General features: G+C 37.7%; 1 protein-coding gene across 1 annotated transcript in view; it reads right to left on the minus strand.

Moving 5' to 3' along the window:
* DCDC2 (doublecortin domain containing 2) overlaps positions 1-26,420 on the minus strand; it is a 59,930-nt gene that overhangs the window by 26,522 nt on the left and 6,988 nt on the right. The window contains exons 3-8 of the mRNA XM_054285270.1: positions 20,884-20,898; positions 16,211-16,287; positions 15,960-16,091; positions 11,300-11,443; positions 10,452-10,506; positions 8,808-9,003 (exon numbers count right to left, since the gene is read on the minus strand). Coding sequence (XP_054141245.1) covers positions 8,808-9,003; positions 10,452-10,506; positions 11,300-11,443; positions 15,960-16,091; positions 16,211-16,287; positions 20,884-20,898 — 619 coding nt within the window. The remainder of the gene's footprint in view (positions 1-8,807; positions 9,004-10,451; positions 10,507-11,299; positions 11,444-15,959; positions 16,092-16,210; positions 16,288-20,883; positions 20,899-26,420) is intronic.

Below are 26,420 nucleotides of genomic sequence, written 5' to 3' on the forward strand. Positions count from 1 at the left end.
TTCAGTGTATTGTGCATTCAGTTCAGCATGTAGAGAAAGAAACCACAAATTGGTGCATGTATAAGCAAGCAAGTACTGGCTAAAATACAAAGATCATTTTCTGTTTGATGCTATTCAGTATTTCAGCTGGAATTCTTTTTCTACACTTTGATAAACAAGGCTATATGACTTTATTAAACACCAATTAAATTATATATTAAACTAGCTGATAAGAAATCTGTACTTTTAAAATAATTAAGCACAGGAATAAATAGCTTTTATTTAAGCTCCTTTTGTAAACATCATTAACTATGAAACATTTATTGCAGCAAAAATTACAAAATTATAGAGATATTAATGCATTTCAAATTTTAAACTGATTGAAATTTAGTAGTAGAAATTTTAAAAGTCATTGTAATAATAATTTGCCCTGAATATTTTGTGGAAATCTGAGGCATTTACTATGCGCAAGCCCTATAGGTAAGGAAGGAAGTTACTGTGACTATAAAAAAAATTAATGTGACTTACAACAGAGGCTGCATCATAAAAGCAGTAAGTAAAATTAAAAACAAAATGTAAAAAATAAAAAAGTGGCTCATAAAATGGAATAGTTTGCTGTGAGGAAACAGGAGGACATCTGTTTATGCCTGCATACAACATAATTTTATATTCTTGTTTTATGTGTGTTTTGGGGTTTATTTAATTTAAAAGCATCTCTGTTGAACAAGACCCATTTCCAGCAAGGAGCCACTGCCATCATGATGTGTCTTTGTGCCTGTGACTCCTGTCATCAAAATGCAATGGAATTGAAAATAACCTGCTAGCAATATACATATGAAACTGTTGAGAATGTTAAAAAGTGCATAGTTTTCTTTCCTTGATATTATTGCGGCCTCAAGTTTTTAAGCAATTGCTTCCTCTCTTTTGAGAATTTTAAATCTGTAGTATAATTTGGTGCCATTAGAGAATGCTGACATCTGATTACCTCAACAGAAACTGCAAAAGGTGCTTCTAGAGGTTGCCCTTGTATGCAGCACTCTCCCTTACTGATAGGAAATATGGTAATGCTGGAGCAAGGGAAAAGCTGCCATAGCTCAGTCATCTTTATACACCAACAGCTACAAAAATAAAGGACTGACTGTGATAATATAAGGATTTTTTCTTCCCTCTCCATGTTTTGGCCCTTCATCCCACTTACTCTCCATGTTTCTAAGCATCCAATTTATTAATTGATTTAAATTATAGATCATTAAGGAAGACCATTTGCATTTTTAAATTAAGAAAGCAGTTCTCATTCAGCTACATTTTTTTTTTTAATTTCGTGCCTGTTCCATAACTCAGCCTTCTCTTGAGTACAGCCTTCTCTTGTGTGCTAGGGGCTAAACTGTCACTAAACAAATGCAAAAGCCCTGAAATGTCTGCCCTGATCCCATCATTCCAAACTTTTACACCCTACCGCTAGGAATTAAGCAGCATGCTTTCCTGCTGATAAGTATGTATTTTCCTATTTAACATTTTGTGAAGTATTCACGTCCCTAAAAGCAAACCCAAAGAAACTTGTGTGTTTGAATAAAATGGCTGCAAGGTTTATCATCATCTCAGTTCCACACTGGCATTAGAATGCTCTGGCTACCATGATCCAGCACTGTAACAATACACACCTACAGCAAAAAGGGTTCTCATTTCTTCATACAGATTTATCTCCTACTATGCAAGCAATAAGCCAGCAGGTCTTGTAAAATCTCTGCAAATGAGAAGCTCTCTCTTTCTTCAGCAGTCTTTTCATCTGCTTTGACAATACCAGAATTATATGGTCTGTGTTTTAATGGCAGATAGGTTTTTAATCTTAAAAATTGTCAGCAGGAAAACACAAACAACAATTTCAGCTCACAATGCAGAGTGGATATTCAGCAGCCCAGGTTTGTACTCTTTGGCAAGTTCATAATTTTACTGAAACCAATTCAGAGCAGGACAGCAATACCTGGGATTCTGTGCAGCTTTTCTTATAAATAAGGGTTGGCCTTTTTCTTCCTTTTCTTTGCTAGTAACAAACTCAGGAAACTGAGATGACAACTAACTTCTAAGACCTCATAATACTCAAAAATAATCTGAAAAACTGTGGAATGGGTCAGCCCATGCCCACTCTATGACTTCTCCAAATCAAAGAAAAAACTCAAACTCCATCTCAACCTCTAGAACTTCAAACTCTCTAAGTTCTTTTATAGTTTATGTAGAGAGTTACTTCACAAGCCATGTGACCACAATTAAACTATTGCATTTGAATGGAACAGGCTTTAAATGAGGGCTCTCTCCTCCAAGAATTCTCTGCTACACTTCTAAATTTGTTTCTTTCCTGATCAACCTCCTACACATACTCTTTACAGGATGTGGCACAAACCAAAAAAATTAATAGGTTGGAGGTTTTTTTGGTGGTTTGCTGTCTTTTTTAAACCTCAAAAAAAGCTGCTGATAATTAAATATAGCTTTGGTGTCACTTTCATAAACCCAGATTCTGCTGAATTCTGAACCAGATGCACTAGTCTAAACTCTAAATCTCACATTTCTAATTGCAATTACTGTTGCATACAATATATTCAATGTTACTATGGCGTCTGTGAGTGCAGTGGAAGCCTGATCATAACATTAATGTTGTTCCTCATAGGTTACAAACACAAAGCATCAGCTCACAATCTACTGGATTTGCCCTGAGAAGGGGTGAATGTAAGTCTTGCACAGAGCTTTCAACTCTAAGAAATTCTTTAATCATCTTTATTTAAGAGAATTATGAAATGATCAATTGTAATATAAATGGCATGCTGGTGAAATTCTCAGTGTATTAAAAAAATAAATTCAAAGTAAATACACAGCTAGCCCAACTAAACTCAGTTGGAAGATTGGGTTAAGACTTAAATACACTGTGCATAATTCTTCAGAAGAATTAAGAATCAGGAAACAATCATTTTCAAACAGTCTAGCACTCAAGAGAAGAATCCATGCAATGCTAAATTGGCAGGGAAAAGGAAAGCAAAGAATATGGGATACATTTGCTACTATGAACATTTTCTTTTTATCTATTTCCATACACCCCAAAATATGCATGTGTAAACCCACTATGCAGTTTATTGGTTTCAGATTAAAATTAATTAATCACTTATCAGTGACAGCCAAATGCAGCCAGCTAAAATGCCAAAAGTCTTTTTCACTGTCCATCAGGAAAAAATAAAATTATAATAAAAATTAAATAAAATTCCCAAGATAGTGACAAATACTTCCCTTACTCAATCCAAAGGCTTTGGAGTTTATAAACTTTGGAGTTTATTGTTTTGGAATAAACTCCAAAGCCAATTTAGGAACTACAATGAGCCTTCAGAATAGACAGTGGAGCTGTACTGATCAAAACAGTATTTGGGAGTCACCATTATCACCGTGTTCCTGGAGCTGACTTCTGATTCGCCATGAAGAGTAAATCTCCATTGCAGAATAAGACTCCTCACACTAAAATGAACCTGAAAATGTCATCATTCAAGGCAGCAATCACATACCTACTTCATATATCCAGTACTTCAGCACCCAGTCTAAATTAGATTTCTAATTTCACTGTCAGCTGAGAGAACAAACCAATCTGAATACCAGCTTGTAAGGTATTTTCATCAGCAGCCCCACTAGTCACACAGCCACTGTGGGGGGTCTGTCTCACCCCGAGACAAGGTGACAAACCAGGACAGAGCAAGGGAGATTCTCTGCTGACAGGGAGACTTTCAGACCACTAAAAGCACACACATAGGAGAAGCTTGAACAGCTTGTATTCTGCCCTTTCAAGCTGCACTGGGTGTTAGTGCAGCTCTCCAGTGTATGGAGAGGTGCTGAAAACAACAGGTGAAGCAGTGCCCCCAGAAAAGGGAATGCACCCTTTGGCTGTCCTTTGGATCCCAACACACTGTCCCAGCAGCCTAAGTCCTTCTAAACCCGAAGGGAAGTGTGACAGGTCCTCAGCAGACATGCAAACAAAGCATAAAGGCACAGGGTAAGTACAAGTATGCACACACCATGTCTCGCTGCCAGAGGAAGCCATGCCCACTTATTTGTATTCTGAAACCCAGAGGCCCAGTATCTTTAAACATTAACTTCAGTGGAGGGGTTTTTTTTTGTTAGAAATGAAACAGCCCTTTGTTTTTTACCAAGATTTGTCCAGTTTGCCTGTTGGCTTTCTTTCCTGTTGGTTTTCTTTCCTTTTAACTAAATTAAAGATTCTTGTTCCACAGGTGTAGCACAGCATTCACATTAACTTGTAATGAATGCTTAAAATGGAAAAACAGAAAAACCCAAACCAATACTCTTTGCTCTGTTGAGTTCTCAACACACTTCCATAATTTTAGTACTAAGCACACTACATAATTTTAATACTAAGCACTAAGTTGTGCAGGCTATGCTTAAAGGCTGCATGGCAATAAGATGAACAAATTATGAAATGAACTAAGCATCTGAGCTAGTAAATAAAGGAAAGAAAAATTGTCTTTATGGTATCAAAATGACAAGGTAAAACAACAGTTAAAAGAATCCAAAGGAAAGCAAAAAACCTTGGGGGAAAAAATCAGAGCTGACATTAAAACTCACCAATCCCCCAGCTGTTAGAAAAATACAAAAATTAATCACTTGAGGATTAAAGTGGTGGTATTTGGGAAAACCCTGATAAAAATGTTGATGAGGGAGAAGAAGTCTCTGATGAAATGACTGAACCTCTAGGTCCTCCTCTAAAAAGGAAGTGGTTCTAGAATTAAAAATGATACCCATAATTAAGATGGAAGTGTTCAAAGGACCTCAAGGAGGTCAATAAAAAACCATGCTCAGAACTACTCCCTGGGATGCCTTGCAAGTGGCAAACATACAGGAAAAATATGGATGAAAACCAGGGGAGTCAGAGACTGAGGATTTGTTGAGAGTAAGTCTCTCAGGAGCAAGTAGAATATTGCTGGATGGAAGTGAAGGTATGGATCAGTGAAAAATGCACTGTCTGTCCATTTTTGCCAACTAGAAGAGAAGAGGGAGACTCCTTTTCCCTGTGATGTTACTGGGGGATCTAGGAAAATCCTCCTGGGGAAAAAATTAATCATAAGAAATATTTCACTGCAAAAATTCTCAATTTTCTTGGGCTGTCTTTTCCTGATGAAAATCACTTTGCCAGGTAATTCAGGGCTGAAGATGAGAAGGAGTAAGAGAAGACAGAGAACTAAGAAATTCTGCAAAGAAAGGAGGTCATATGGTAAAATATTGACTCCATAACATCATTTTCATACACTGACGTAATTCAGCTTGCTAAAACAGATATTACATACAGAGGCATAAACATTCAAGTAGGGAAAGGCACAAGTATAACTATTTCATTGATTTCATTAAATTTTCCTGAATATTGCAAGGTTGGCATACTTTTAATTTTACTTCCATTAAAAGGCGTGCTTGGTCTCTCAGAGCCTTAATAAAATCTTCTTTCAACCTCTCTCCTTTCTCTACTACAACCTAAATTTCTACATGAGAAAAGGACCAAAATATGTAATTTACTACTTCCATATGCTGAAATTTGCACACACCATCCCCTTAATTTAGACCACTATTCACTGTATCATAAGGAACATTCTGCTAAAATATGTCTATCTAGAGCTCAGCAGTCTTTGAATGCTAGATAAAATCATTCCATAAGGCTAGATACTGGGAGCCAGGAGTCTTATTAAACCTAGGAGTGAGCCTATCAATCAACCCCATCCAATAATCCGCAGGGCTGCATATTGGGCAGGAGGAACAGAGGTCATGGAAAGAGCAGGACCAGCTTCCATACCCACGTGGTCATCTCATGAAATATTCACCACTATTTCAAGGCAATGTATGGACACTTAAACTGTGTCCCAATCTCCACAGAAGTCAATCCTGGTATGTTAAGACCTCTATTGAAAGAAGCCCTGATAACATGAAAAATGGTTTCAGTAGGGTGACAAGACCAAATAGAGAAGACAAAGGCAAGACAAAGAGGAGATGTAACGCATAGTGAAGTGTTACAAGATCCCCAAGATGACCTTTCCTCTTGGGCAAGACTCTTTCATGACACAGTAAACCACGCTAGGAAAATGGGCTGGGAAACTCCATCCCGGAGAAGAAACTTGGGCCTTTCAGAGGGGCCCAAAACCCCAAGTGCAAAGACTTCCTGAGTGCCAGGTGAGGGCTTTCAAACATACCTTGCCTGAGACAGAAGAAGGATCAAAACACCCCTGAAGCAAAATGAGCTGTGGAGGACAGCAGTAGCTTCAGGTACACCCCATGCAGCTCTCAGGCAGCAACCAGGGAACACTTAGTGAAAAGAGTGCAACGGGGACACGTGAAAAAAAACAAAAGCTTTCACAGAAAAAACATACCTGCAACCATTTGAGGAGAGGAAAAGAGAAACAAAAAACCTCACTAGGTACTGGGATAACTTTAGGCTTTATCACCTGCTGCATTATAGCTTATCAATTTACTTACCAGTAGGCCTAAAAAACATCCTTTGAAATAAGTGATTGATATAGGAGCTCAAATTTCATTGAACACCCCAAGGGATGCTGAGAAATTAAACATAAGTTTTAAAAGAAATAGGGACCAGACTTTATTGAACAAAGTAATTTATGTTTTACTGCCAAAGTCTGTTTATGTTTACCTGGGAAAAGACAATGGACCTCACACACTCTTGCAGTCACAGAAGAGGGAGAAAATACTTCAGGATACAATATCTTTAAAGGAGAAGTTTGGCAACTGCCTGATGGGAATATTTGATCATTCAGGCCCACAAAAAGTGGCCTGAAAAGAATGAGAAAATTTATTCAACATCAAATGGTTTTAAGCATGTACTGACAGGAATTAAATTGGTATCTGGACTGTTAGCTGTCACTAAAAGCAGGTATACTAATGCCAAAGCTGCTATTTCAGGGCTCTATAACTGCTTTTTCAGTCTTCCTGTTCCAGATTACACACAAATTGATGATGGATTACTCCTGACCAGCATGATGGTGCAGCACTGGGACAGAAAGGAGGGTATCAAAGGAATTTTTCATATTATTATGAAATTATTAATCTTATTATCCCCAAGCAAACAAGATGGGGGAACGTGCTGATGATTTGTTGATAAGCTACTTTACACTTCATGCATCTGGATGGGATAAAAGGCTTCCCTCTGTATTATATGAGATAGATAAATGACAAGGACCATGGTATAATGAGGACTTTGCAATGCTGACTTTCTGTCAAGGGCAGTCTTTGACAAGGAGGGTTGGCGGGGCAAGGGACACTCCCACAGCAGCATGGCTCACAGCTCCTACAGCCTGCCTGGCCTGAGCTTCAGGTCACTCCATCTTGAGGTGTGACCAGAACAGAATGCACAAAAGACAACAGCTTTGCAGGAGGTGACCATTGGAGTCATTGTAGGACCTTTTCTTTTAACCACTTCCCTACAAGCTACCAAAGTTCTGACTGCAGTGGAGCTCCCACACTCCACTGAGTGACTGAGTCAGAGGTGAGTGAAAAGTCTTTAATTTATCAGGAGTTAGAATCATAGAACAATTAAGGTTGGAAAAGACCTTTAAGATCATCAAGTCTAACTGTCAACCCAGTACCACCACCATGTTCACTGTTAAACCTTGTTCTCTAGTATGATATCCTTACTTTTTTTGAATATTTCCAGGGATGGTGACTCCACCACTTCCCTGGACAGCAGGTTCAATGTTTTACAATCCTTTCTGTGATTAAATTTTTTCCTAATAGCCAATCTATGCCTCCTCTGGTGCAACTTGAGGCCATTTCCTTTTGTCCTGTTACTTCTTACCTCAGAAGAGATTGAACCACACCTGGCTACAACTGTCCATTCCCACTTTTACTAACAGGTCTTTATACATGGAGGTAAAATAGAGGATTACAGAGCTTCTCCAAAAGAGCTTATACTAGACAATCCACTGCCTTGAAGAGCTTCTCCTAGTTATACAAGACCCACAAAGCATAGAAAAGCTGAAGCAAGAAGCAAACAGTCCTTCAATAAACTTAGAGGCTTTCCAACCAATTCTGTCAGCAGGTGGAGCAGCAACAGCATTACATACAGAGACATAAACATTTCCCTGTTTATGGTCTATCTGTCAAATATGGCTGTACATGCATACATGTGTAATTTTTTATATATATTCTAGCTCTTTAGAGAAATGGGGGGAAAGGGAATATCACACTAAAGGATAAGAATAACAGTTTCTCAAAGAGGATGTTTTTGCCTAAATTTGCAAACTGCTGCCACTGCTGTTACAGCACAGAGACAGGCAAATTCTGAAAGGGCCTCCAGCAGCTCTGCTGCAGGATTAGTCACAGAAGGTACCAGCTAACTGGAGCTTCTGTCTGTGTTCCGCCCCCAGGCTCCAGCTGTTTTGTTACACAGAGCCAGGCAGGTAATCAGGGATTCTCAGGGACAGCGAGGGGTCCTTTGAGAACACCAGCTCCTTTTCTTCACCTTATTGCAGGGCAGAACAGTGGGAAAATGGGGAAAATATATTTCTTTTCTTTTACCAAAAACATAATGATAGAACCATATGAGCTTAACTTCCAAGGCATACTAAAAATCATACACTGCCTCTTGTGCTCTGCAAATGAAGCCAGGAATGCAGTGGTGATGCTCAGGTGCATTTCCTAAGCAGAAAGAACTTTGGCAATTCCAGTTTCCCAGAGTAAATGGACAATTCAATAACTATTCAAGCGTGTTATTCTACTATTTCACTGGTTTGACTGATGACCAAAAGCCATTTTGCTACAACAGTGTTTATCTTCGTACTGACCATTATCCTGAAAGATTCCTGGGGAAACTTTTACTGTCTGTTTTACTTTTGTAGAATGGTTAGAAAAGTGTCGTCTGGACACAGAATTCTCTGGATTCTGGCTTTTCTTGTCTTTCCTTTTGGGAAGCTGAGGCGAGGAACTGTTTTCTCCCTGGTCACCAGATCCAATTGTAGACTTAGACTGCCCACCATTTCCCTAAAAAGAAGAGGACATCATTATCAGTGGTGCGAATTAAAAAGCTTATTTTTTTAAATTTCATTAAGGACTGGTATCAGGTGTTAAGGAACCATAATAATTTACAATTAGTACATTTAAGCGATATTTTAAATTATCCAGAGAAGTATAACTATCTTATGAACTTACTGTATGATCTGACCAATTAAATTTTCAATAGCTTCCAGGAGAAAAATCACATATTTATTATAAGAAAATAATTTTTCATTTAATGAAAAGAATGGCTGGATGAATCTATGCATGCATGCATGTTATATGCAGCTATCTCTCATCCATATGTGTAGGCAGCCACAAGATATAACACATTAATAGGACTTGTTAATATATCACTGTCTGTGTAAATGAGACCTGGGCATTATTCTAAGTGTCAAGAGAAGCTGGAGGAGAATGACAGCCTTCACAGGGCAGTCACACATTCAGTGGAATGTGAACAGAAACTTGTATGTTTTATTGCTTACTTCTTTCTAGTGGCTCCAGAGACTTGTTTTGTTTTGTTTTGTAAAGAGTGAATGGACATGATCAACTACCACAATTATAATGACAGACTGTGAGTCTGATTCCCTGCTGTCTTGTACAGCAAACTGCACTTGTGGAGAACTGGTGAAAACAGATATTTATATTCTGTTTTGGCACTAAAATTAAATCCACAGAGGACTCTTCTTGTAGCAATGTGGGGTTAGGCTCTTCTCCCAGTCAACAAGCAACAGGACAAGAAGAAAGGGCCTCAGGATATGCCAGGATGATTCAGGTTGGACATAAGGAAGAATTCCTTCACCAAAGCAGTGATTAAGCATTAGAACATTAGGCTGCCCAGAGAAGTGGTGGAGTCACCATTCCTGAAAGTATTTAGGAAACAACTGGATGTGGCACTTAGTGCTATGGTTTACTCGACATGGTGGTGATAGGTCAGAGATTGAACTCGATGACCTTGGGGGTCTTTTCCAACCTTAATGGTTGGATGACTTATTTTGTACACATATAAACAGCTAAACAGGATACAAAGAAGTGAAGGATCAAGCTCTGTCTGTAGTGGTTACCTAGAATAAAACATATCAAATTGCAACCTTTGTGAAAGGTTCTGTGTTTTTCCTTAAGGTATATAATTTGAATGAACGAATTAATAAACAAATAAATACCCAAATGATCAGGTTTATAGGAAAGACCTCAACCCAGCAGCTAATCTTTGCTATGGAGGCTTTTATCAAAAACAAAGCAGCCCTAATCACAACAATATTTTCTCAGATTTCTTCTGTCTAATTGACACTGCAAATAGCTACAGATTCATCAGGCTTTAATAAGCATGCCACTACGTGGCTGTGATTTTTTTTCTCTTCATATTTAATTAAGACCCAAAGGGCAGGGATTTTCCATCTGCCAGATTTTAGCTGAATTAGAAATTTGATACTTACGCTGCCTTTAGACTTTCGAGATCCCACAACTGGAGGTAGTACAGAGGTTTTGGAACTGCAGGAATAAGCCATATATTAGAATTGTGTGACCTGTCCCTGGCACAGACACTATGTATCTATAATCAAAGCAGATAACACCAAGATGGCTATGGCAACAGAGATAATTGCTTTTTTCACTGTGTGTATTCACTAAGCATCACTTGTTCTGTTTACTAGACTATGTTTAAATGCATGATCATTAACTTATTCAACAAGTGCATTACCCCACAATGCATACTTTATATACCAAAACCTTGCGGAGCAGTATCCAGTGCATTACTATGTGAATTCTCCTTACAATTTTCATTTCTTTCCTCTTATTTCAATGAAATGGTTCCAAATTCTCACGTTTTCCAAAGGTACAAAAAGCACAAGTCTCTCCTTACACACACCCAGTTTAGCACTCTATTATGTGATTGTTCTAGCCTACAAAAAATAGACCCAAACATAAAACAATCTTAAGGGAGTATATATTTCATAAAACATTACTAATCAAGAGTAGACCTAAACTGCTGATTCAGTTGTACACATTTGTATCCCAAGGAAAAAAAATAGGATTCCTTTGACTTGTATTAATTTTTCTCGGGTGCTAATTTTGTGATACATGATCAAGGGAATGCTTATGAGATGAACTGGTCTCCTGAATTTCCATTTCTGCTTTTGTTATTTTTATCTCAGCTTTCTCAGAAGCTGACAGTGAAGTTTTGCATCCATACTAACTCATGCATCATTCTTGGAATAATAATTTTTTACTTTGCTATTGACGCACACAAACACACAGGAGTGTATCACACACTTTCAGAACTTACCCCTGTGGCTTTCTCATTGTAGCTTTGGACAGCAGATCACCATATGGCAGTTTCTTAAACTTTTCTCTACCCACTGCAACATAAATTTGCCCATTCTCCAAGTCTGACCCATTCTGAACAAGTTTTCCATCTACAGTGTAGAGTCTGAAAAATATGAAAATGCTTATTATAATAAACCTTAACATTCAGTTAGCTGCATTAAGAGCACTGAAAGCTATGTTAATCTAAACTCACTAAATATATGTTGAGTTTCCAGATATGAAACCCAATAAAGTACAGGAAACACCATATAATGATCAGCAACACATTTTTTAAAAAAAAACCCAACCAAGGAAAAAAACCAAAACCAAAAAAAAAAAAAAAAAAAAAAAAAAACAGAACAAACAAACCACCAAGGAAAACAGCAAAATAACTACTTAAATCACAGCTTATATAAAACTAATTTCTTTATATTTCTAAGGTCTTCAATACCTTTGCCCTGTTATTTTGGAAGGAATCTATTGTATGAGTTCCTGCCCCCTCTCCTACCAAGTTCCACCCTCTATGTGTGTTCAGGGAACTATGCAGTAACCCGGGAAGAACATGACTGAAAGTCCTGTCCACCTAACACAGACCATGACAATAACATTGCATTTATATTGTTACATTGTGTAGATCAGAAGGTTGGAACCTGACAGGAACAACAGGAAATACAGCACCATATTAAAACAAGAAGCCATGTATCCTGGGCACATATCAATAATGACTATGTCTATTACACCAGGTGGATTTTTACCATAATGACTTCTTTTTGAGAAGAAAGAAATGCATCAGGGACTGCTGGGGGGAATTTATTTCTTTGTCAAATTTGTGATTTTATTTTAGCACGGTCAAAACAGTGGGTAAGGAGGAACATTCAATAATAAATTAGCTCTTTCCTACAAAGCATGGTTCAAAACTCAACAATATTTATATTTAATTTAAAAGTCAGCAATAACAACTTTCATTAAAGTCTTAACTGCAGGAATGTTGAATGACTATCTTAACTGCCCTTCTAGAAGCCTTCTAGCTATACTAGAGCTATACAATGTACGAATTTATAGTCATAAATTTCAACACAATGCAAGAAGATGTAAAAAATACACACAACCATACTATGAACATTTGGGGAAAAATATCAGGAGGCTACCTTGAATACACCCTTGACTTATGTGCAAAAATTTTCAATTTAAAAGAGAAAGAACTTTTAAAATTGATACATGCGGTGGCATAACCTTGAATAAATGCAGAAGAAAATCATGCACTTTACTGAACCAGGGATCACAGAATATCTGAGGTTGAACGAGATGTCTGGGGACCACCCAGTCCAGTCAGGCCTTGCAGAGCAAGAGCAACTAGAGTAGGTTGTTCAGAACTGTCTCTAGGTAAGTTTTGAACATCTGCAAGGATGGAGACTCCAGTGCCTCTCTAGGAAACGTGTTCCAATATATGATGACCATTACTGTAAGTTCTTTTTCTTCTGTTCAAGTGAAATTTCCTTCTCTCAGTTTGTGCCCGTTGTCTCTTGTCCTATCACTGTGCACCACTGAGAAAAGCCTGGCTCTGTCTTTTACACTCATTCCTACCAGGTATATACACACATTTAAAAGATCCCCGTGAGCCTTCTCTTCCTCAGGCTGCAGAGTCTCATCTCTCCTCACACTATAAGTATCTTCAAGCTCTTCCTCTCTGTGGCCCTTTGCTGCACTTGTTCCTGCATGTCCATGTCTTTCTTGTATTACCTTCATAAAATTACCCTAATTTTTTGTGTGTCTCCTGCCACATGGGAACACATTTCCAAGTGCAAACACTGAAAATTTTGGAAGGTGAAATTGCAGCTATTTTAAATCTAGATCACATTGCTGCTTCCTTGAGAAGAGGTATGCTAACTCTGGAGCACCTCGTTTGTGTTACTCATATTTATTTCATAGCACAAACATTCTACAGGCATGCCAGCAATTCAAAGAGCAATTTATGTTTCACTACCACTGAGTCAACATCAGTTACACACAAACAATGAAAATAAAACAAGCTATCAGAAAATCAGCAGGAAGCCTATTTCTGAATTAATTTCACTGTGTTCTGCTAGATTGCACTTCACTTTGGGAACTCAGGGGAAAAACCAGCAAATCAGTGTACCACAGCTTAAGAATTGCTTATATATTTGTATGGGGCTGCAGATATAGAGGGGTACATACAAAATAATGGGGTTTTTTTGTTCCTGATCTTTCATTTTGCTTGTGTTTTAATGTTACATTTAAAGTGCACAAGTTGTTTGTTTAATATAACTCAAAAATGTTACAGATTACTTGGCAATCTTTAATTGCATTCCTCACCCTGAAAATTATAATCACAATAGCAAAATCAAACATAATCAGTCTCTGAAGATGAAAGCAAAATCAAAAATGTATTTTTTTAAAAATGGATCTTCAAACAAATAACTAACTAAATGGACTTAACAAGCACACGCAAGTTTTGTGACACAAATTTCTGAAGCTACTTTTTTACAATTTTGGAATTTTGAAGCCACAATTTTCACCCACCCACTTTGCCACAACCATTCACAAACCAGCCGGGCTCTCTCTGGCTTGTATTATGTAACAAAAATGGTCACTACTTCTGAGGATGACCTAAGTTTGCCTTGTGAGATGTCAGTGGACTTCCACTTTCCATCCTGAATCCAAGGTAAAAAGTGACAGCCAAAAGGAAGCAAGCATACAGGCTGAGAAAGGCAGCAATGATACAATTTCTGGGACAATATCCCCAAATTCCCAGCTGCTGATGCACCCAGTACCTGCCCATCAGATTGCTGCACACCCCCCCCCCCCCCATCAACAATCTGACAAGCAGAAAAGCTGCTTTCCCATCATCTCCCCTCTCATATTTCATGCTTGCATCTCTATTCTGATCAGGATGATCAATAATTTCTTTTTTAAAAAGCCCCATGTGAAACTGTGAGACTTGGTAGCTTTTCAAGTCTTTTAATAACATAGGAAAGAAAAAGCTGCCCTGCATATAAAGCAGGTTCTTGTAAGTCCACTTAAGCTTCTTTAATGAGAAATTACATCTTTCCAGCATCAGTGGTCTTACCAGATCTCCCCTAATGCTAACATAGTTTCAGTAAACCCCAGCAAGTAATGTGCAACTTACTAGAGAACTAGGATCACTTTACTAATGGATTTAATATGTATTTCTAATATTTTAAAGAAAAGAAAATGAAAACTGAGTTAAAAGAAAACCAGCAAGGGGAGAACATTAAATAATTTAAAATGTCATGTACATTATCTTATTTTTGAAGGATTAAAGATGAGCACTGAAGAGAATTTCTCAAAAGGAATCTTAGTTATATATTGAATGCTTTCATGTATAACATTCAGTTTCAGCAGAGAGACACCAAGTAATGAAAATAAAATATGAAATATTTTTAAATGGCTAAACAACCTGAGAGCAGAAAGGATTGGTATGTTGTAAATGTTTTTTCTCGCTTTGTTCACTTCTGAATTTCACTAGCGGAGAAACAGACCCAGAAAGCTTCAACACATGCAGGTTTACTTTACTGCAAGTGAGAGTCATAAGCAGCCAGTTAATAGGAGCAAAGAAGTTCAGGGCTGAGGGAAAAAGCTTGATGAGAGCTAATATTCAACAGCATTACCTTAACCTTCTCTCACCCTTGTCAAACGGGAAAACAAGCAGAAGAACTAAAAGACTACCTTATCTGCACTGTTTTGAGAAAGATTTTGCAAGCTTAGCCTCAGACATTGCATAGGCTGTGAAGAATGATTTTCCACAAAAGGTCCTTTCCCACCTGATGAAGAGATTTCTGTAATGTGCTCTGCATGGGGCCACACTGGAACGTTTGTAATTTGCTTGCACACCTTGAGAGCACACTTAAACTGCAGTGTTTCTCACAGATATCATATTGATCATTTTGCTCTAAAACTAACAAAAACTACCAAATGCCATTTTAGGTAACTTATTTTACATTGTAAAAGCCTTACGGGACTGAAACCTACCTATCCAAGAGGTCACCTCCTATTCCTTGGATACCTCATCAACTCAGACCAGCTGAGATACTGGAACTGGCAAACCCCAACAACAACTTTGGCCTTGGCTTTTATTAAGAGGCTGAGGGCTGAATATGAAGCACATCCTAATCTTGCCCCAGGTATACAAACCCCAGAGAATCTATAATATTCTCCTTGAAATTGTTTGCCCCAGTGAATTTAAAGAACTATCAAAATTAAAAAGTAACACACATCATGTACCCCACATTCCAAACATCTTCACCAACTTTACCATGCTCATTTATTTCATTATGACACATAACTTATTTATTAGTACTAAATGTGTTGCAATATTATTGTATTATTACTGGCCTGCTAATTAAATAAACTAATAAATATTAATTTTAAAATATCAGTTCAAGCAAATAGCAGTTATTCCTTTGTTAAATAGCAGTAGAAATGAAATGTGAAGGTTACTTAAAGTCAACGTATTTCCACTTTGTTGCCTTCTGTATTTTAATTTTCTTAGAGTGAAACTTCCTATAAAATAGGAATGACTCATTATATCTACCTATGGAGTTTCAGAAACATATCTAGGCATATAAAATGTATCTTGCAAGTATTTGGCTTCCTTATACCTGTGAACAGCTCCACTTCTGAGAGTAACTTTTCCTGTTGCCATTTCTAGAATATGGTCCCAGTGATTCAGTGTTTTCCTGGGAATGAGGAGGCGCACTGCAGGGCTAATAAGGTCTCCATTAGCAATTAGGCTGAAATAAAGCAAAGTAAAATAACTTGGAGGAGCATTTTAAACAAAGCTCACCTGAAGTGAACACAGTAGCACCACCACCCCTGAAATGGCAATCCACTAAGTGAAAATTCTACTTACAAAATAGTGCAGGGCTCCTGGAGAGGCTTTCGAAACCGTGCTGACACAGTGATCCTACTGTGAGTAACTGGCTTGACCTGCAAGAACAAAAGAAGAATTAGAAGTTACACAGTCCTCATAGTCAGAAAAAGTTTACCCTGACCACCATCAGCAAGTGGGACAGCATGTCTATAAAGAATGCATTTTATTCCATTCCAGCTTCACCTTCCACATAGCACACATAATGACTGCTGCAGGTTTATGTGTGTGCCCAGTAACAACCACAGCACAGCACACCACACCACAGTGCACCATGGCACAACACATGGTTGGCACTGAGGTGACAGAATTGTATGGACATCTCTGGTTTTCCACAGACCCAAAGAAATACTCCCAAATGCTGTTCTTGCTGTCTTAGTCTTTATTGCTTGTAACCATGGTGCAGGCAATTTAACTATCTCCTCTTTTTAGCAATAAATGACATTGCTAGATCCCTCTGCTGTTATAATAACTACTTTTGGTCTTGTATAGGCCTTTAATCCAAATCCGTCAGTAATTTATAAAGATTCCTGAATACTTTGCTCATTTTAGAGCAATGACTCAAAAGTGAGGTGAACTGCAGGTTTTAGCCTTCAGAATAATACACAGGCTACTTAATTCCCAGAATTATGCCCTATACTCTTTTGAATGGACACTGCATTGAGATCTACATTAATGTTGTTATTCTGAACAGAAAGTTAAGAAAAAGAAAAGGATAAAGCCTTTCAAAAATCAGGAAGATTTCTTTTTAATTCATCATTAGCAAATCAAAATAAGGTGCTAAATCCAAACAAGCATTCAAAAGTTATAGTACATGAATTTACAAGTTCACTACATTTCTAAAAAAAATACCATAGAAGTTTAAAGGATTAAATAGCTGATATGCAGAGAGACATGCTTTCAAATAGATGTACAAAGTTTATTTAAACTGGCAATTTTCCAGTCACCATGTAAAGTAGTTTAATGACACAGTATGTTGCAGTTTTATCACACTCTGTGCTAACTTAACCAGTGGTTCTCATTTAATTTGTGGGAAATGGTCTGAACTCTGGGGCTTTTAGTCTTTGCTTGGATTTTCACACAAACTCATTTAGTAATGACTAGAATGCTTTCCAGTTCTTTCTTGGGCATACGCTGAAAAGAAAGTTGCTCAACCTAGTAGATACTCCCAATGGGCTAAAAATTATAATTAAAATAATGAAATCTGACTTCCCACATGGGTCAAAGAATGTCACACAGCAAATTCTGCACCAAGCACGTAAATTCTGGAGGTGAGATAGCAAACTTAGGAGAAAAGGAACCAACAAAACAAAAGCAATAATTGCACTCCTTAGTGTACAAGGATTTCCAGTAAAATACAGCAACAGGTAAATCTGTTGAACAAAATCTGTTTTCAATGTCTGCTGAAAAAGAAGCATAATTATTCTGAATTCAACTCACTTCAGCTTGTTGTGTTTTTCAAAGGCCCTTGTGAGCTGTGTAGCCCTCTCAAACATTTGTGTTTTGAGAGACTCAGAGGACATAAAAGCCCACAGTGGTTATGGATGGAGAAAGGCCGAATCAACCTTTGCAGAGCTCCACAGACTAAAAAGACTAAACAGAAGCAACCAGACCCAGAAGGGCGTGGTGATTTGAAAGTCAGTGCAAAGGGTTATTTTGGCCAGAGACATCTACAAGAGGAGAGACAGCAAGGAAGATGCTACTACTGCATTGTGCCAGCATTGCTTGCAGACCAGACTAGGAAGCAGACTCCTGGCATGGCTGGGGACCTTCCCTTTAAGCAAGAAATTCACAAGCCATTTGCATTTACTCAGACCTATTTTGTAGATGCATGTTTGTTTTGGCCTCATTCAAAGAGAAATTTTGTACTAGACTGTACATGCACTAATGCTTAAGGTAATTGCAGTTCACAGTCTTGCTGTCAATTCCAGTGTGATCTGAATCAGGTGAAAGATTCACACCTACTACTACAGGCTTGGAAAGAGAGTAAGAGGTTGCTATCATATACCTCATTAGGGGAGGCAAAAACATTTCTTGAGAAGTGCAAAGTAACTTAGGAGCTCAACCATGCTTGCAGAAACATTAGAAGAATATTCTTCAGAGCATAGCTGGTCATTTATGTCACCAAAGTTTGAAATGAAAATTTACTGGAAAAAAATTAAAATAAACCTTAAACTGCAACATCTGAAAACATTTCTATTGCTGCTGTCAGCCATTAAAGGGTTGTTTTCTCAGCGTAAGCTATCTAATAATGAGTTTCAGCTTTTTTCAGGGGGAAAAAAGTAACTTTCTAAAGGTTATGCTACTGGAGGCTAAGACAATACTGATTTATTTCCATAGCATCAGATCCTAATGTTAAGGCTCCAAACACAAAATGGGTGTTACTAAACCTTGGATGCCCTTACACCTTTCTTTGTAGCTGGTAAGTTGCCAGGATAATTCCCTATAAAATATCCAATACATAAATAGTAAAATTATAAATCACTTTGTCTAAAAGTTGATTTCACATCCATTCCTGATGCTCACTTAGGCTACTTAAGCTCTCCCACAGTCTCTCCACACAGTCCATCAAATTAAGTTCTCTGATGCAGTCTGCAACACTCAGGTTCCAATGCTCCACACTTCACTGGAACAGTTAGAAAGCATTCACTAAGCATAAAGAAGCCCTTTAGGATAGCCCTAGGGGTGTCCTATTACTTGGTTGCTCCTGCAGGCTGATGAAACCATTAATTTTGGTGTAGGCTCCTCAGAAGGCATCAAGTGATTGCACATAGCACAGTCACCAGACCCTGGAGAACACAATAACCTGGCAGATGTTACGAGCTCGTTTATTATTTGAAGGATTGAATTTCTGCCCCTGGTAGGTACTGAAGCATCAACTTGGAAGTTTGTATTTTGAGTTGCTCTCTGAAGATCATTAGTATTTCTGGCAGCCTTCTGCCCCTTACAAGTTTAGGCTTGTTATTAAACAAACAAACTGCAGGGGATTATAACATGGGACCAGCTTGGGCCAAGACTAAATATTTGTCTGTTCTACCTAACCATGGCCTAAACTGGAACAAAATATAAACTTGCACTGTTTACCTAAGCCTGTTTAAATCAATGTACCTTCTGTATTAAAAACAAAAAAAAAAAAAATGAAGATAATATGTTAGTGCAATAATACATTTGATAAAGTGAAACTACAAAAATTAGTGCAAGGATGTATGCTCTGAAGTCATATTTTATAAAGATCACACTACACTGTGATTTAAAAAGGAAAAAAAAAGGTAAGAAAAAAACCACTAGTTCCTATACTATACAAGTTTCTTTTCATTAATCTGACTGTTCTGTTTGTAGAGGTTACGGTAACTTCTGTCTGATCAATGTTAAACTATTTATGGTTATGAAAAGCACAGCACCTAACTTCAAAACACAGAAGTATACATTAATAAAAGACCAAGTGCCCAGCCACAGTAAATCAATTTATTTCCTTTGAGGTATATGGAGTTCCACGAAACCATGCCAGTGGAAGAACTGGTCCAGGGGTTAATTAAAGAATACATAGTTCTGCTCCTATTATGTTCGTAGGAGGCACCACATTGTTGCAGTGTCTGGAATATCCTGACCCCTCTGGCACTGCAGAGTTACATATTAACAACAAAGTGGTCCTGGGTGAAAGTTTGTGGTTGCATTAAGAGACCAGCATCACTAGCCCCCTAACCCCTTTATTTTCTTTTCATTTCACCAGCCACATTCTCTGATGATGTACATCAGCACTTTCCTATTTACGTCAGCAACTGCAAGCAGATTTACATTAATCAGTGGTCTGACCCCATTATGATTTTATCTTTAAATTTTGTACATTTTCAGTTTGTTTGAAAAGACTCATTTAAGGGCAGCTTCCATTTCCTACTGACAAACATTGCCAACAATTCATAATTTGTGATGAGATACTTATCTGAGGTATTACACGACAACACACAGCAGCACAAAGTGTCCAGGGGAGGAAGGAGGAACTCAGAGAAAACTTTATGTAAGCTGGAAGCAATCAATCCAATGACAATTTGCAAGGCAACAAGAGTTACACAGTTGGAAATACACCATGGGATCACAGACACTCAAAACCACTAAAATTTTTAGTTTTCTGTTCTTTAAACAAAAGATATTTCCCACAAAGCCTCTTACAGCAGAATGGATTTTCCTTACTTAAGAGAGGAGTTACCATCTGTGAAATGACTTTGCAAAGCACCATGTAAAGTCTGGGGAAAACAAAACAACTAAACTCAGCGCAGGTTAGGCTCTGGGAATGGGAATCACTGTGCAGTGTTGGAGAACTCTGTAAACACTTGAATCTCAGAACACTTTTTACAAAGTCTCTTGGGAATCCAGCTTTCCTCTTCGATCATAACACCCTGGGGTTGAACGTGTGATTAGCTCTGAGTGTCTCCTAACAGCCTTTTGTAAATACAAACACACAGCCCATCAGCATCCAACTGAAGCCAGGTAATAAAATCCATGCCCTCACAGCTGTTTGGTTTAAACAACATCCTATATATTTTTCACTTTTATGCTAAACATAGCTATTTTCTAAATATTTACAAAATTTAACAAATACAAACACAACACTTAAGAAACACATACAACACATTGCACAATCCACTTTTGGTACTTACATCTTCCAGTGTTGACTGTTGGAAAAAAACCAAAAAAAAGCTAAATGATCAGCAGCCAAACCATTACCTCAGGTATACTGCCATATTTTTATAGGAAAACCATTTTGAATTAGCCTGTGTATATCCAAAAGTACATTTGAATATAATATGTGTGTATGCATAAATATATACACACTTTAACACAGTTTTAATTTTAAAAATTATTTTATGTTTATGTTCAGCTCACTACATGAAAACAAATTACAAGAGTAAGTTTTCTAAAGCCATTACAGCACAGGAAAGATCTGTTTCATAGATACATTACATTTTTTTACAGGCATTTTTATACACAATGACAAAAGATGCAGAGTCAAACTCATTAAATAACTAAACCCATTCCTAGTGTTCCTTTTTAGAACACTAGGAATGGGTTTGCTTATGCAGTCTTTCTAACTCCAAGAAGTGTGACATTGGCAAAGAATGTTACACATACGGCATTAAATGGAAATCATCATTGAGAATGGCTATTCATGTAAGGACTCTGAGCAAGGCACACATTGGTTTGAAGTATACAGATAAAAATTAATGGTTTTCACCTCTTGCTTCAGACACATGCTAACCAGTAAAAGATAATAAACATTAATCTCTAACATGAAGATGTATCAAAATTAAGTTTATTTGTTTTGGTTGGTGTGAACTTATTTGCTGATCCCCACACATAGAGTTTTTGCTTCTATGAATGCTGCACTATACCTCTCGACACATACTATAAAAATGTAGACTGGAAAGTGGGACAGACTCTGAAAACTACCCAATCTCCTCTTGGCTACTTGGGACTTGCAAGAGACACATGACACTTCACAGAGTCAACCCTTGTATATAAGAAAAGGATGCAGTTAATAAATTAGTATTTTAACAGGCCTCTGAACACACCAGTCTACATACTCAGTTTCTAAAAAGGTGATTTTTATGCACTTGAGGATTGGTTCAAATAGAAATGTGCTGTTCTTATCTTCACTTTTCCTTTCAGTGGTCATTAAATAATTAGACATATGCTAAATACAGGCATCTGGCAGCACTTTCACAGTGCTGCCATGAATACATACACCAGTTACTCATAGCTAAGAAATGGTATCACTAACTGATTTATTTGCTTTCCTAACCAGAAATGTCCCCCCATCAAAGGGGGCAATTAAACAGCTGCATGATTTGCAGGATAACATGTATTTACAAAGCCACACTGGACAGCAACAAAGCAAGAGTCAAAAAATGTAATGTGTCTGAACCAGATGCTCTGTGCTCCTTTGATTTGTGCAGGCTTAAAAGCTGGCCTTTCTTATTGCTACCAATGTAGTCCTGGGTGCTATGAACATCTCAGTCATTACTCATGTCACTTTATAACTAACCTTTCAAAGCTTTAAATATTTCAACACAGTGTCACATTCCAAATTTATCAGCTCATGCAATGAGCCATAGCCTTGCCAGTTTGTTACAATGGCCTGTTTGTTAATCAATGTGCCCAGGAAAATTGAGAACAAATATTTACATCTCCCTGAGGTAGAACTGGGGTCAAAAGAACCAAAACCCCACTGATACACACCATCACCACCGTGTGATGTAAAAGAAAGGAATGTTCAAGGTTCAGTGATCAAAACCAAACTAGAACAATAAGTTTTCTAAAGCTATTACAACACAGGAAACATGTTATCTTTTTCATAGAAACTTGACTTTTTTTAATGGACATTTTTTACACATTGACTCAAGTTGAAGAGCCAAACTCACTGAGGTGTTTGGCTAGTACAAAACCATTTCAGTCATCCTATGCAGTAGCTAACCTGGATAATCCACACTTCCCTGGCTACTTTGCACTGCTAGATGGTGCTCTGGATAGCACAAACCAGCATTGAGCCGGAAACTACAAAACTTTCTACTGCTGTGGATATAAAGCAACACTCAAACTGCACACAAACTTCTCAGCACATATAAAACCAGGATGAGCTGGAAATGAGCTATTCCACAGCAGACAGTTGTGTAGTGACTAAGGGAGCCTTCTAGACTGCAAAGCTCCTACAAAATTCCCAGAGTGTTTAAAGCCAACCCATTCATCTCCAAGGAAAATTGCCCTCCTTTTCAGGCACAGTAAGTGAAATGGAGTTTGTATTCTCTGTACATCTCACCTCAGCTATTTAAGCTCTGGGGGAAAAAAAAATTCAGTCTGGATCTGCCATGACTTTGGGACATTGGACCAGTGGCCAAATATTCAGCTGGGACAAGTCAAACAATGGCATGGCCTTATCTGCCTAGAACACAGCCTATGCAATGCTCCAAAATAGATGACATCTGCATTCCCTCTCGATCCCAACAATAGCTCCCACTTCTTCTCTGAGTTGCATGATGCTGTACTCACACTGCTTACAACACACACAATGATGGCATCAGCAACAGAGTTTATTCAAGCAAAACAGATCCTGATATTAATTTGTGACTCTGACATGATAGTGATGATTCTGGCTGGTCTTGCCTCTCACATTTTGTCTTTTCCACAAATTCTTTAGACTAATTAAATCAAAAGTTCAGGTCCTTCTGATGAGTTTTTATGGCTCATCAGAAGGACCTGAAGCTAGGAGCAGTCAAATAACTGAAGAACAAAATAAAACCCACCCAAAAAATCTTTGTTTTTTTCTTCACCATTTTTAATAAAAGCTGTTAATGTTTCAAGTAAGTCAATTTAATATACAGCAACAAATTATTAATGAGACTAACACGTGCCTCATTAAAAGCTTCAGTATTGGCACCTCCTCACTCGCTCCTGGCCTCCTGACAGGCCAGGAGGACTGGCTACTCAACTAAACAAGGCAGGTCTTAATCAAGGAAGAGAACAACTTTCAAGTTTCAGATCAAACTCAATACAGACCATGGAATTCTCCAGTGGCATGAACCAAAGTCTTTCTGCTGCTCAAAAATTCAATAAATCTATTTGTTAGGAAGCTGCTAGTCAAAATACTTGAAACTGCACAGTTCAGGTAATATAAAACTATATAATGAGAAGTTTTATTCATTCATAGTCCAAATAAGGAAAAAAAGGGCACAGCTTATCTTCTAACTGGATGTCTGGGCAGTTCTTCTCTAATTCCTCCTGGTATTAGGCTGTGAACACTCAGGAAGGGTATTTGTTTTGTATGCCTTCTTGTGCTAGTTATGTTACCAGGATACTAAATACCAAACAATGGCATATCACATTTAACCATTAAAGATGTTGCTAAGGAGATTAAAGATATATATCACATTTTTTTAAACTTCACATTTTAACAGTCTTATTCTTTAAAATACACTTACAGCAGAATTATTAATTAATTTAGCATGAGGAAATAAAAAAAAATTCTTGCCCAGTCTGTGGTGCCAGCAGTAGAAGAAATCAAATCGGTCAAATATGGATTAGCAAGAGGGTTTAGAGATCATCGAGTCCAACCCATGCCCTTACACCTCAACTAAACCATGGCACCGAGTGCCACATCCAGTCTTTTTTTAAACACATCCAGGGATGGTGACTTCACCACTTCCCTGGGCAGACCATTCCAGAACTTTATCACTCTTTCCATAAAAATCTTTTGCCTAATATCCAACCTATAGTTTTGCATTCTGGCAAACGAATATGAAGTGAACCTTTATACATGACTTTTTACCAGCAAAACAGTATTTTGTGTTTAGCAATGTTGGGTAGCACAAATAATGTTTGAGTTTTTTAATCCTTAGGAAAGAATCTGGAAAGAATATGTTATGTAGTTACATTGTTTTGACATCAAAAACAATGTAACTTTGCACAGCCTGGGATAATTTCTAGTATCTATTTAGTCCCTTTTACAGAACTATCTTTTGTACAGAGAAAATATCCAACAGTCATTTCTAACTGACAGTTAGATGTTAAAGTGAATCAAGAGCCCAGTAATTGAAAAATGACAAGTTTTTCCTTATGATTAAACATGTATGTTGTCAAACATGATAAACAGTAGTTTTAAAATAAAAAATAATTATAACTACTGTGATTTTTCATGAGAAGGTACTTGAAAATGAATGAGACACATCAAATTAGATACAAGGTATATCCAGCATGAATATACCAAAATAATTTGTGAAACCAAGACAACATCATAGACTTTCAAAATGTATTTTTTGCAGATAAGTGCAATCATACTGCTGCTGAGAGATGAGTGGTGACTTTGTCAAGCAACAAAGGATGAGGGAAAACAATTGCCATAAATGATATTAGAATAATTTAATTTTGAAACATGGAGGAACAGAGGAAATGCAGGATTTGCAAGTCTTCAAAATAATTTTATAGCATCATCTTAAATGCTTTTGGGGAAAATTTTACTGCTAAATTCATATCTACCAAGTCTCAACCATTGTATTTTCTACCTCACACTCCCTCGTCATGGTGCTTGTCTCTTCTGTCAGCACTGGACAACAGGGACCAGGACCTGTCCCAGGACCTCACCAAGAATGCAGAGGCCACCACTACACTGAGATTTGCCAATCAGCTATACCTGGTGCACAAGACCCCCCAGCAGCTGCTGAGGGATGGGCTGGACCTGGAGACCACTGGTAGAAGACATTCTGCCAGTCACATTTTCACTGTGCAGTCACACTTCATCACAGGCACAAACACGTTCTGTGAAGCTCCCTAGAAAGCAAAAGCACTTTACTCCATGTCCTAGCCCATGTCTGTGTCTTCCAGAATGTGACCAGTGTAAGAACTGATAGGCACTGGATCAGAAAAAGAAATTTAAAATTATAAAAATGTTTAGACATTCACTCAAGTCCTTGTGATTAGTAAGTGTTTTCACTGGGAGAGATGTTCTGGAGGTGTTACAGATACAAATATGCAGGTCATACATGTAGGATAGCTTTGACGAATCTTTACTAATCCTCTCAAGAATCATTCATAAAAACATTGATTATTCGATTCAACAAATACTCCTATAAATGTGACCACACCTAAACCAAATTATAAAACAATAAGTTGCAATCAAAAAGGAGTTATGGAACAATAAAATAAGTTCAGGTAAAACAGTGAAAAAGTGAAAAACTGGGAAAATGTGACTTAGTTGTGTCAGGGCTGCCCACACAATCACCTTGTCCTAGAAGTTCAGGAGAAAAAGTGAAGTGCAGACAAAAAAATTCAATGTTCTTACTACCTAAGATCAACCAAGGGCAAGGGTATCAACAGCAGAGTAGCTTACTGCAGGCCTGCTATGGCCTTCTGATAACAGATGCTGTTTCATACAGACAGTAGAACCTTCCTTTTTTCTCTCAGTTGCGAGAGACTGGTTCTTCAATATCAAAATACTTCTGCTTTTCTTGGGTACCTGTAATTCTTTGCTGTTACACTATCACAGGGCAAAGTTCATTTACTGCAGCGTGTTCAAAGAGTAGTTGATCATAAAAAGTCAAAGAAGAAAGGAGGCTCCAGCTGAACATATTTTTATGAAGCAAAGAGAGTTTAAAATAAACAGCTGCCTACAGGATTTGCAAATATGAAAGATGATTCTTCTTCAGCT

The sequence above is a fragment of the Melozone crissalis genome, unplaced genomic scaffold (genome assembly GCF_028551555.1).
Source record: "Melozone crissalis strain CALT ecotype California unplaced genomic scaffold, PUWL_Pcris_2 ptg000042l_1, whole genome shotgun sequence".
In the NCBI taxonomy this organism is placed as follows: Eukaryota; Metazoa; Chordata; class Aves; order Passeriformes; family Passerellidae; genus Melozone; species Melozone crissalis.